General features: G+C 40.6%; 1 protein-coding gene across 1 annotated transcript; it reads right to left on the bottom strand.

Moving 5' to 3' along the window:
- Window positions 1–3,695: 3,695 nt before the first annotated feature.
- On the bottom strand, window positions 3,696–11,459 carry LOC124273728 (protein mono-ADP-ribosyltransferase PARP11-like). Its single transcript, XM_046709029.1, has 10 exons — window positions 11,342–11,459; window positions 9,842–10,003; window positions 9,304–9,353; window positions 8,385–8,436; window positions 7,533–7,597; window positions 7,244–7,390; window positions 6,775–6,934; window positions 6,228–6,367; window positions 5,849–6,023; window positions 3,696–4,000 (listed from the first exon to the last, which is right to left on the bottom strand). Exons 2-10 carry the CDS (start codon window positions 9,984–9,986, stop codon window positions 3,696–3,698), a joined length of 1,239 nt encoding a protein of 412 aa, XP_046564985.1. The 5' UTR covers window positions 9,987–10,003; window positions 11,342–11,459.
- Window positions 11,460–12,140: the final 681 nt, after the last annotated feature.

Genomic DNA, 12,140 nt, shown 5'->3' with positions numbered 1-12,140 from the left:
TAGGTAAGATGAAGGATGAGTGTGCTGGCACGCCCATAGCCGAGTACATAGGTTTGAGGCCTAAGATGTACTCCATCCTGAAGGCCGACAATAGTGAGATCCGGAAGGCTAAGGGTGTTAAGAAGTACGTGGTTAAACAACACATCAAACACGCCAGATTCAAGGAAGCCCTGTTCAAGACCCGTACCTTTAGACATAAAATGAACACACTTAGAAGTGATGGGCATAAGATATACGGGCTTACTATAAACAAGACGTCCCTGTCGCCTATGGACACTAAACGTTGGATAGCTATTGATGGGATAAACACGTACGCGTACGGGCATGAGAAAATTGAACCAAGAGAGAAAGTTTGAGGCTATTTACTATAGCCCACGTGGGTACTGGAAAGGAGCTAGCGCTGTAGATAAGCTGGCTAAAATGGCGCGAGTACCCCCGGAGGAGGCCAAAGCGTGGCTTGAAAAACAAGCCCTGTGGCAGATATATTTACCGGCACCACGCTACGTGCCTAGAAGGAGGTTCGGTATTAACATACCTAATAGCGTTCACCAGGCAGACCTACTGTTCCTACCCCACGACAAGAGGTACAAGTATGCCTTAACCGTAGTGGACGTGGCCAGTCGCTACAAGGAAGCCGAACCCTTGACCGCGAAAGATTCTGCCCAGGTAGCCAGAGGATTCGAACGCATATACAAGCGCGAGTCCGCTGACGTGTCCAACAGAGCTGCAAGTTGACCCCGGGCGGGAGTTCATGGGTGACGTGTCACAACTGCTAGCCAAACATGATACAAAGGTCAGGCGTGTCACGGCTGGAGCCCATCGCAGCCAAGCCATAGTTGAGAGATTTAATAGGATTTTGGCTGAGCGCTTATTCGGACATCAGTATGTTTGAGGGAGATGGCCACCCGGAAAACGATCGACTGAATGGGTCGCGAGGTTACCTAAGCTGGTGTCGGCAATCAACCATGAAGTCACCCATCTCACCGGCAAGAAACCGGCAGACGCTATCAAACTAAAATCAATAGTTGCAGAGTCGGCTGCTCCATTGCGTAGGAAGGAGAAACAGATACCAGATAGGGCCCTAGTGAGGTATCTATACCAGCCGGGGGAACACGAGGGTGATAGCCGTAAGCGAGCCACCGATCCTATATGGTCAGTCAAAACTTACAACATAGATAAAGTGGACATCAAAGCAGACGAGCCTAACTTGTACTACTTGAGGGATGGGCCAGGTAGGGGGTTTGTAAGAGCGGAATTATTGATCGTACCGTACGGCACAGTGTTACCTCCAGTCAACACGGCATAGCGGTGCCCAGGATAGACCCGTTACTTCAGCCATGCCCCCGGTAGCGCGATTGTGAGGTGCGTTCGCATCCCCAAACTTTTTCATAGTAGGGGTAATAGTAGCAAGAGCTAAGGGTCCGACCAAGGCCTTATCTGTGAAATAAGGCTTTGCAGAGGCTTTTGTTGAAAGTGATCCAGAACCCCCATTGTATATACTACTCATAGGATAAATAGATAGCTTCACCTCTTCTTGGCTTCGGAAATGAAATATATAACCTCAAAAGCCGATAAGTGTAATATCTGGATGTGTGAGTTGAAATTATGACAACCGCTGGAACAATACAATAATGTTGATTATTGATTTCCCCCTCAATGTTGATGAATAAACAAAAACATTCTGATAATATCTCTGTTTATTTCGAACACTGTTTTGCCATTTCCATAATGGAATCTGTTTTGGAAGTTTGTTAACTACTGAATTAGAGGTGTTGAAGTTTTGAATAATATCAAATATTATTTGGTCATATATGCATACGCACATGATTTATTAAACCCTTTCAAAAAATATATGAATTCAACTGTACAATTCCGACTATATCATAGCTAACATTTATGCACGAACTAAATTGTTATGATACAAAGCAAGCAGACAATATCCTGCCATGTCGGTAGAACCCATCATAAATACATGCAATGGCAAGTCAACAGTATATTTGAAAATAAGGTAATCGAGACAGACGAAGACATATTGTCAAAATAGGGAACTGCATCAGATATCATTTTTGTCACTGATGCGTCAAACTTGAACATATCCTCCAAGTATACAATTCTTTAACAGATAAAGCGATGGGCTCCAAATATACCATAACAATAGGGGTATAGGATTTACAAGACTGATAAAATGCAAATAGTAAAGCAAATGAGGAAACCGATGATTAAGAGAAATTAAGGGAAAATGTGACAATTGATTCCATTCCTTTGGAAATGTTTCATCTGTATGGATATATATCACTTCTTCTCATATGCATTGGCATTGGCTAGTGGTATGCTCGCAAAATGGAATATCCCCTACTTTTTTATATGGTATATGTGTTCCATCTACACTTTGAAAGACTATGCTCGAAATGAATCTTAAAAAGTCTAAACCTTGATAACATCCGCTGGAAAGGGTAACACTTTCTCAGGTGTTACTTTTTGAAAAGTACTGTCATCCTATTCTATGAGTTTGGTATGGGGTATTCACACTTTACTCATCGGCGCTTGGTGTTTTGAAACAACGTGTCGGTGTATTGTGTATACTCGGAGGTAGACTGTTCTCTGGCATAGAATTTTCGCAGTTTGAATTCAAGTGGAAACATATGAACTTACCCTGGATATATCGAGAGTTCAAAATGAGTGAGTGAGTTTTGTTTTACGCCGCATTCAGCAATATTCCAGGAAATGGTAGCGGGCTGTAATAATCGAGTCTGGTTCAGACAACCCAGTGATCAACATCATGAGCATCGATATACGCAATTGGGATACAATCGAGAGTTAGATAAAGTTATGTCAACATCGTATGTCTTCCTAAACAGGAAAATAGAGAAAATGCTCACAATGACGAGTATCAAGAAAACTTCGAAATTTCTTGTTTTAAAATCAATTAAAATAATAAAGAGAAATTATTATCATTTCGAAGATCTATTTGAAGTAAAAAGAAAGAAAAATTGAAATCATATACTCGTGAATGATTTTTCTGTATCATTCTCCTTAAACCCCTCAGACGTAACAGAACTAATACAAACAGAATGAATATAATGATTCAAAATGTTTCATTGACACAGACACATTTAGAAGAAAACAAAATACTGGTCCCAATGGAATATTGATTATATATATATTTCCACTAATGTTTGTTTCACTAATGTACCTCGTCACGATATGGCTGAAATACTGCCGATGTGACGTTAAATATTAAGGTACAGTTGCTTCCCTGCTTCATTTACACCGTTATAACCCTGTGGAATATGCGTGGCAGACAAGTCAATGCCTCTCTTTCATTATTGTGACAACAATTTTATCAATTACAGGCTTTAAAATACAACTGAACAACCAACAACATAGTAGTAATGTCCATATATCCAAACTGACTTGTAATAGACAGTTGTAAACTAAAATTGAATAACCTGAATTTATGAACACAATTACCTATAAGCGCCGATTTCTCCACAAACAATTTACAGAATTCGAACTACAACAAATATCGCCATGGAATAATGTTTAGTAGTGATTATGAAGTAAAAGCAGGTTATAGTGGCTACCATTTGCTTTGAAAGACTTGGACATGAACGTAGAAAACAATATTTGTTACACAAGCAGGTCCTCAAGTCTATGATCAAAGCTGCCCTTCTGACCCAGTCCCGAGTTCTGATCTATGATGTTTGAGGCAGTGACAGCTGGAAAGAGATCAGGTACTCTGGGTAGGAATGTGTGTCCCGATAGATGCAGAACAGCGATGGTCGTGAAGTGTTGTTTGTGGTTGAGGTAAACCTGACAGAGCGAGTAGGGTCAACAAGGGGAGGGTCCCTCATTTTGGCATCCCCCTTGGTGTATCTGCCCGTCAGGACCCGAGCCCTGTAGACATATTTGATTCCATGGGTGTCTGGAGGAGAGTACATGTCCATGGAAGAGGTGCTTGCCTCCACGGCAAAGTACACACCTTGTCCGAACAAAGCAGCTGAAATCAGAAAATAGAATGGCATCAAGCACTTCGGTTTAACAGTGCTGAAAATATTTAAGCTTCATGTGGGAAACTGTCTTACAATTATATAACACTAATGCTTGAGATACCCAGTCTTGATTATCCGCCGGGAAAATAATGGCAGAGGTGTTCGCGAAGAGATGTGGTGGTATTTGGCGTTTTCTGAGAGACGAATTTAAACGATTTGATTAGAACGTTTTGATGACAAAGTACCCACGTTTGCAAGCTTCTGAGCAACACTTGACGCTAAAATGAAAGAACCTAATCGTAACGGAATAGAAATAAACATAAAACGAGCAGAACCTGTCTTCGAGGATGAAATGAAGTTATGGGACACAGGAGTGTTTGGCAAGGATGATGCTCAACAACTCCTGAAATTCGTTTACTTTCACAGTTGATAAGTATTTGGGTTCAGGGCGGCAGACGAGCAAAGTAAGTTGCTGGTGGATCAGTTCCAGATTGGCACTAACGAACGAGGAGATTTCTACTTCAGGGGCGGAATTTGCAAAAAACAACCAAAGCAGACTTCAGCAAAGTGGAAAAGTTGAATTCAGGCTAGTTCATTATCAAATGGTTCATTTTGTGATATATTTACTTGAACGTTGTATATTGAACCGATACTGATAACATGCCCCAAAGCTATTCTGTTTACACGATAAGAAAGTTCGTCAATATGCACAACCCGATAACGAGAGATGTTTCATCAAACTTCTGTGACTGTATCTGGAAAGTGTACCGTCGGAAAGATCGTTTTACAGACGAGCCTTGGTACCAACAGAAGGTGGATATGCGCACGCTCGATAAAATCTCCCTAAAATCTGCCACTCGGGCAAGGTAATTTGTATTTTATTGTCTGAAAACAAACTTAGCATTGAGATTGAAAGCACTTCACTTACATGATAATGATCACGTACGTCACTTGTTATTATCGTATTTTCTGACAAAAAAAATGAATATGTGTTTCAGGTGACTTTAGCAACTCGTTTATTGAACGAGAAAGTTGATGAACAGCTTCTCATGCAGCGCACTGGACACAGAAGCACAGCAGACCGGGCATACAAGAGAATCTCCTCCCCACTTCAACAGGAAATCTCTGACATGTTACAACCCCCACGACCAGCAAATACAGTCGCCTCTACACCAACCTGATCAAATACGGCAACCCCAACACCAACGTTAACGGTAACTACTGCAAAAGTATCAACGTCCACTGCGCCAGAAAGAAAGGCCGAGGATGGTTTTGTTCCCGCGAAAAAACGCATTCTCGTGAAGTGCGCGAACGGAGATGCGATCAATATAACATTGTGAAGTCAAGGTATAAACAAGTTATTTTAAATAAATCCCTATTGTCTTGTATGTTTTGCTTGGTACCCTAAAGAGCTACAGTAAGCTATTATAGTTACTTTCAATACACCTACAGTAAAAACAAAAGAAAGCATGGCAACGAGACAGGAAGTGTAGTATAAAGCCTTGAGAGCTCATAGAGACAGTGAGGGAAGACTTTTTAGAAGTTGAAGGAAAACCAAGTTCTATGGATAGTCAACTTCATTATTATTCCTGAGAGTTCAACGTTAAATATTTTGCGAACAAGCAAACAAACACTCTCCCAACATATATCTTAATAATGCGTTTAGTCACTGTCATTCCATGTGTATGTGAAGAAATGAGTGTGGGTATACAATTCAACTCAGATAATTATGGCTAAATTGGGATGATGTGTGATTTGTTTAATCACAAATGTTTTCGTTCAACGTGGTAATGTTTGGTCTTTCGTGACGTTCGTCACCGGCATCATTTGAAAGGGTAATCCTATAGTCAACTGACCGTTCTTTCCGCTGTAAGACCTGCTAAATCCATATTTGTTGATGTTGGGAACAGCTTCTACGTCAGTTCCATGCCACATGATGCGTTCATTATCTTGAAAGGGATGTTCCTTCTGGACAGTCTGCATCGCGATCTGGTACTGCTTGTACAGATCCGGAATCTGAATCCTCTCAATCTGAGGTGAAAAATGAAGATATTTTGATAAGCCTCCTACTGAACTACGGGATGCTGATTGCTATGCTTTGTGTACATGTTTCTGTGACTGACTAATGGTCATGGGAATGCATCAGTTGTATGACCGTTTTGAAAATATTACTTAAATCAGGTCACTTTGATTAATACCACGTTAATCCCGTTCTTATAAGTCTACGTTGTTTACCTTAAAGATGGTAGCATGATCTCTCTGTTTACACAAAGCCGCCATGAAACTGTTCTTCACACTCTTGTATTCTATGCTTCCTTCAGCAACGTTGAAAACCCTCTGGTCAGACTCGACGCTTTCCCAGCAAGTGGGATACGCTAGAAGGACATACACAAATTCTCACGTTAGAAAAACGTGCTAATGTTTCATTCGCGAAGTGAAAGAAATACATAACGAATTAATTAGTCTTTTTGTCTGGAGAACCAGACCCAATTATTAAAGAGGAAACGCTCAAGGCAAGTTTGTAATTTTTATTCTTCCAATCCAAATTTTCGATACATCTCTTCGTACCTGTTTCCTATAAGCAACGATTACGTGGACGTCACTTGCGTCATAAAGGAGCAAGCCCAGAGACATCAAATTCAATACGTAAACAATCATGAGTCAAGCACGTCTTCAATGATGCTTCGGAGCGACAAGCGAACACTTTAACAACTAGGCTTTCACAACAACAACACCATGATGAAACCTGCACTGATATTTAACAAATAACATTTATACCTACCCACAAAACCAAAATGAGCTACTGTTTGTAGAGTCTGATCCAAATAATGACACACTTTGGTAAGGCCTTGGAGTGGTCCCTTCAGACGAACCTGACCACTAGATTTTAATTTGTAGATATCTACGCTCTCTTTCTTTGCAAACGCCACAAGATCTTCAATCTGAGGTTGATAGGAAAAGGACAGGCGATCAAGAAGGAATTCACTGCAGAGTAATTTACTTTACTTTTAAAAAATATTTACCATGAATGGTAGATGGTACGCGGCATCTACCTCACAATGAAACCTACCCCACATAAATATCTTTTGGAATTTTAGCTGTGTTCCAAAATCTCGATAAAGTCTGATTAAGTTCCTGCTTTGTTGTAGTAAGAACAAATGAGTACCATTAATTGGACATTTAGAGCTATCCATTTTCAGTATGGGAATCAGGAAGATTGCCTCCCATCCTGTTTTCCATGTTTTTATTACCTGTGAAGACTTCAGCTTCTGTATCCGCTTATCCAGAACGTTCCTGGTGCAATCTTCATCACATCTGTCTGGCTGTGTCCTGACACCCAGTGAGAATGGCACTCTCAACCGGTGTCTACCCTGGAGTCCTACTACAGGCATCTCCGGCTTAAAATATGTTATTACACATTTAATGACATTAATTATTGGACTGGTATAACATATTCAAACGTGCGGACTATGAGCGTATCCAGTCGGCGATTGAACACCTGGGCAACAATACCTCCACGATTATCAGTGTGGAACTTACCTTTGTCATCCATTTTAACGCACCAACTTCCGTTGGAGACTCTGTTCTACCCGACCTCAGGTATCCTGATAACAAGAAACGTAACTTGAGATATCACTCAATATGGTATGAAAGGAAAGCCGCATTTTACGCGTATATAACTGACTGACATGCTTCACTTTTTCGCAGTCACTTTTCGTGAGCATTATAAGACAGACTTTATGGATAACAACTTCTATACCTCATGGTTAAAGTACCACAGAATGATATAATGTTGTTAGTGTACCGCAGTCAGCAAAATTGAGTCAATAAACAAAACAGAGCTTTACACACTGCGCCCATTTAGGAGTGTAACCCTGGTCTTTGACATGAGGAACGAACTTTTCATCCAACAGTTCGAATCAACCGAACAGTAACTAAACCGAGACGTGACAAATCACCTCTATATAGCATATTCTATGTTCAGACCAGCAACGCAGCACATGGTCACCTTTGGTTACCTTCAGCTCCTTCCTAAATTAGAGTCGCCAATACAACTCCAGTTGGGACAAAGGTGCATAGAAAGATTTGTAAAGGTGGTGCAGGATAAGGTCACCTCTTTGCGAACACCAGGCACAATCACTATTGGATAGTGATTCATTAATATATGTTTATTATATAGTTGAAAAATTGTGCAATGGACAAACGCTTTTTGCAAATATTTCGTAAGATTATAGAAACGGTTTGGTCTCTTATATAAAGGACCTTGCTTTGAACAAATCATTATCATAAAAGTTATTAGTTTTTGTCAAACATGTCACAAATGGAATCTATATACTATGAACTATATTGAACTGTTCTTGGAAAACGGAGTTTTAAACCGCATACTTAAACCTGAACGCTTGTCTTCAGGTCCCCTTAATCTTCGTAGGTGCAATTCATGCAACTGAAATGGTAAAGAACTATCATGTACACGGCCAGTAATGGTCTCAGTAAAGCAGACAAATTTTGACGTTAGAAATGGCAAGGTAGCGGATCGTGACGCGTGCTGTATGTATGTCCACTTCACGCAATCGATTCCTGACAGTTTGGTCAGAAATTCTTCTCAAACGATCGATTCGTTGTGCGGTCTCCACGGTAGTGGCAAGACGATGACCCAAGTGAGCAACCCAGATGTAGCGGTCCTGGGTTTGGGTGGTAACTCTTGGACGGCCGCATCTTGGGCGGAATTGGTATGCAGGAAACTATCCCAAATGCGATATATGGTGCTCTAATGGACTTTGAAATGTCGGGCAACTGCTGACTGCGACTCCCCAGCTTCAAGGCGGCCTATGGTGATGTTTAAATTGGCGGCACTCATTCGTGGCATCATGATTTCCTCTTTTCCAGGCAAAACGGAAGCACAAAATAAAAAACGTTTTCCTTTTCAAAGTGATCAATATTTCTTCAAACGCTTCTAAAACAAGGGGAAAGTTAAAATTGCCGCCTTTTGCCGCTGAAGCGGTTTACAATCACACAAAGATGATGTTTGGGAAAGAAATAGTACATTTGTAGTGTTTTTTGCCGAAAGCTACATGAGTCCAATATTCTCAAAATCGCCTATGCGTTTCTTATTTTAAGAGTATAAAAAGGAAAATATTTCTAAATGTTCACACATTGTTCCCATAATAAACGACTTGACTATTTACAGACCGCCGCCATATACTTTAATATTGCCGAGTGCGGCGTTAAGCTACAAAGAAAACAAAACAAAACCAGTTATTTTTGTTAACACTGATCTGGCCCTATCGCGCCAGTCACAAAGTGAACTCACTGCTTCCTTCACTTTCAAATCCATGAGAGAGGACCTGTTGAAGTGTGTATCTGCAACAACCAAACAATGTGATCTAATTTGATAAGAGCAGATCGGTTTTGCAGAACTTGAGACATGTAGAATAGATACAAAAAAGTCTCTGTTAATATTGTAACTGTAATTACTGGATTTTTAAATACGATGCGTTTTTCTGCGAGTGGAAGCCATGCGATTTCATCTTATCCAACAATACAAACGTGTTAGGATTCCTAGCATGTCAAGCGAATATCCTAAACAAACTTAATATTTTGCCATCATTTTGTGCAACAAGTACTTTTCCAAAACGATACAAGCTCTTCAACTCCGATGATCACTTGGTCGGCTTCAAACCTACCTTTCCCACCAAACCCTTGAAGATCCGGGATCATTGTATTATAACTGCGTAGATCGATGCTCATGATGATGGTTTGTTTGGTCCAGACTTGATTATTTACAGACTGCCTCCATACAGCTGGAATATTGCTCAGAGTGGTTTTAATCAAAATACAAACAGACAAACCTTCCGACCACTTCATAGGTTGAGGTTGATACTCATTGACTTCTATGGTGCATCCTTCCTGACCCTGCAGAGGTCTCCTCTCACCGGGCTCAAAGACCATCATCCTACGTGGCCCCAGGTTGTTCAAACGGAACGTACCAGCCATTCTTGTGGAATGTCTGACTGGAGGAAAGTATAATTCGTAAACAACTCAACAAGGAATTTCAATGCAATACCCTATTTTGACTTGTAGAATAGACCTTTCAAGAACTTTTCAAGTGAACAATGTACGTGCCTTTGCGTGTGTTTGTCACTTCTGTCGTAGTTCAGCTTACTTTGTGGCAAACACTTGGCATCATGGCTACTTGAAAGTGATCCATAAGCGAATGGAGTACAGCAATTTTAGTTCTGATAATAAGGGTATGTCAGTGATATGTCAGGTTAGCCAGTGGCGCTCGTCAACTAGGAGGTTAGTATTTGCACATATGCAAATAGGTGTTTTCGTTACCTAGAAACGTGTGCCAAAGTGAAACAAGTGTTACATTTAAGAGCCTAAATGTGTGTCGTGCGTTTCATATGTTACGAATCAGATCCTTGAATTACTTTAATCTTTATGATGGAAATGGTAATACGAGGAATGACAAGTCTTTATGGAAACGCTGCTCTCGTTGATCATTAATAAACACTTCCCAATCCTATTACAGCTTCTAGAATACCTCTCAAACCATGGATACGTGTGCTTGTACATGATATTAACACACATTCCGAGCCATCCATGCTCAAAGTAAGTGGTCCAAAGGTTGTTATGTGCATATATAGTCTTATGATTGGCGACTTCCTGGTTTAAGGATGATCTGCTAGACAGTTATGCGTTTTATACCCATAGAATTCTCCAACAAACAAAGCTTTCACTTCGTGTTGCGAGGGTATAGACATGGGTCCGCACGCAAGCACGCACACACACACACATGAGTGACGCAAACACAAGTACACGCCTCATACATATGCACATGTACACACGTATATAACCATAGTCTACACTTATACACATAGAGCTACTCCATACATATGCACATGTACACACGTATATAACCATAGTCTACACTTATACACATAGAGCTACTCCATACATATGCACATGTACACACGTATATAACCATAGTCTACACTTATACACATAGATATATTACATACACATGCACATGCACACACGTATATAACCATAGTCTACATTTAAACATATAGAGATACTCCATACACATGTACATGTACACACGCATATAACAATAGTCTACACTAATACACGTAGAGATACTCCACACACATGCGCATATACTCAAGTATATAACCATAGTCTACACTTATACACATAGAAATACTCCACACACATGTACATGTACTCAAGTATATAACCATAGTGTATATTTAAATACTCCATACTCCAACCAATGTAAGATACATACACCAACCATCTACTCTACAACCACAATCCCTGTAAGATACATACACCAACCATCTTACCTGAAAGTGACACCAATTCCAGTATATATTCAAGTGTCTAATTGAGGGGAGCACAGCCCATACCCTTTATACTGACAGCGAGGTAGCGTGACACATCACTTCCTTCTTTGTGATGATTGGGTATTCTTATCAGAAACAAATAGTGTCACAATGACCTCTACTTCGTCTTTTTGTGTCCCCCGGTTTATCTTTGAAAGGGGCCTGAAGGGTGACGATCGCCTGGTGTTTTAATGATAAGTTCATAATTGTCATGAATCAGAGCTGTAGTTTTCACGTCGAATCCAATGTTTTCATGTTGGAGAGTGAATATACTTTCTTGTACCTTCTGTTTCGTTTTCAACTGCCAAGCATACAATAGCACATAGTTACTTTTAACAAGTTCAACAACATGGCGGGGCGGTGGGGAAGCCTAATGGTTAAAGCGTTGGCTCGTCACGCCGAAAATCCGGGTTCGAATCCCCACATGGGCACAATGTGTGAAGCCCATTTCCGGTGTCCCCCGCCGTGATGTTGCTGTAATATTGCTAAAAGCGGCGTAAAAAACAAACTCAGTCAGTCAGTCAACAACATGGCTATGATGAGTTTCTGACAATAGGATATGTCTTTTAACATGGTTAAACTATTCGATTGTGCGACCCGCTTGTTAGTGTTAAGAGTCACATGTCAAACGTTATTGTCCTGACAGCTTCGTTGACGTGCCTGATACTTGTCATCGTATCCCCAATGTGTATATAGATGCCCATGACGTCAATAACTGGCTTGTCTGATCCAGACTCATACAGTTAAAACACTGCTGTAT

The sequence above is a fragment of the Haliotis rubra genome, unplaced genomic scaffold (genome assembly GCF_003918875.1).
Source record: "Haliotis rubra isolate DU_JTF1 unplaced genomic scaffold, ASM391887v1 Scf1832, whole genome shotgun sequence".
Lineage (NCBI taxonomy): Eukaryota > Metazoa > Mollusca > Gastropoda > Lepetellida > Haliotidae > Haliotis > Haliotis rubra.
The sequence above is the reverse complement of the archived record's forward strand: the minus strand, read 5'-3'. Positions and strand labels throughout refer to the sequence as shown.

Excerpts from the sequence above, each read along its gene's own strand:
- LOC124273728 (XM_046709029.1), bottom strand. The coding sequence starts at position 9,986 with ATGGCTGGTACGTTCCGTTTGAACAACCTGGGGCCACGTAGGATGATG. Across the intron at positions 9,354-9,841 it reads ACCTATGAAGTGGTCGGAAG|ATACACACTTCAACAGGTCC; the intron begins GTTTGTCTGTTT and ends TGGTTGTTGCAG. Across the intron at positions 4,001-5,848 it reads GTCTTACAGCGGAAAGAACG|CTGCTTTGTTCGGACAAGGT; the intron begins GTCAGTTGACTA and ends TTCTGATTTCAG.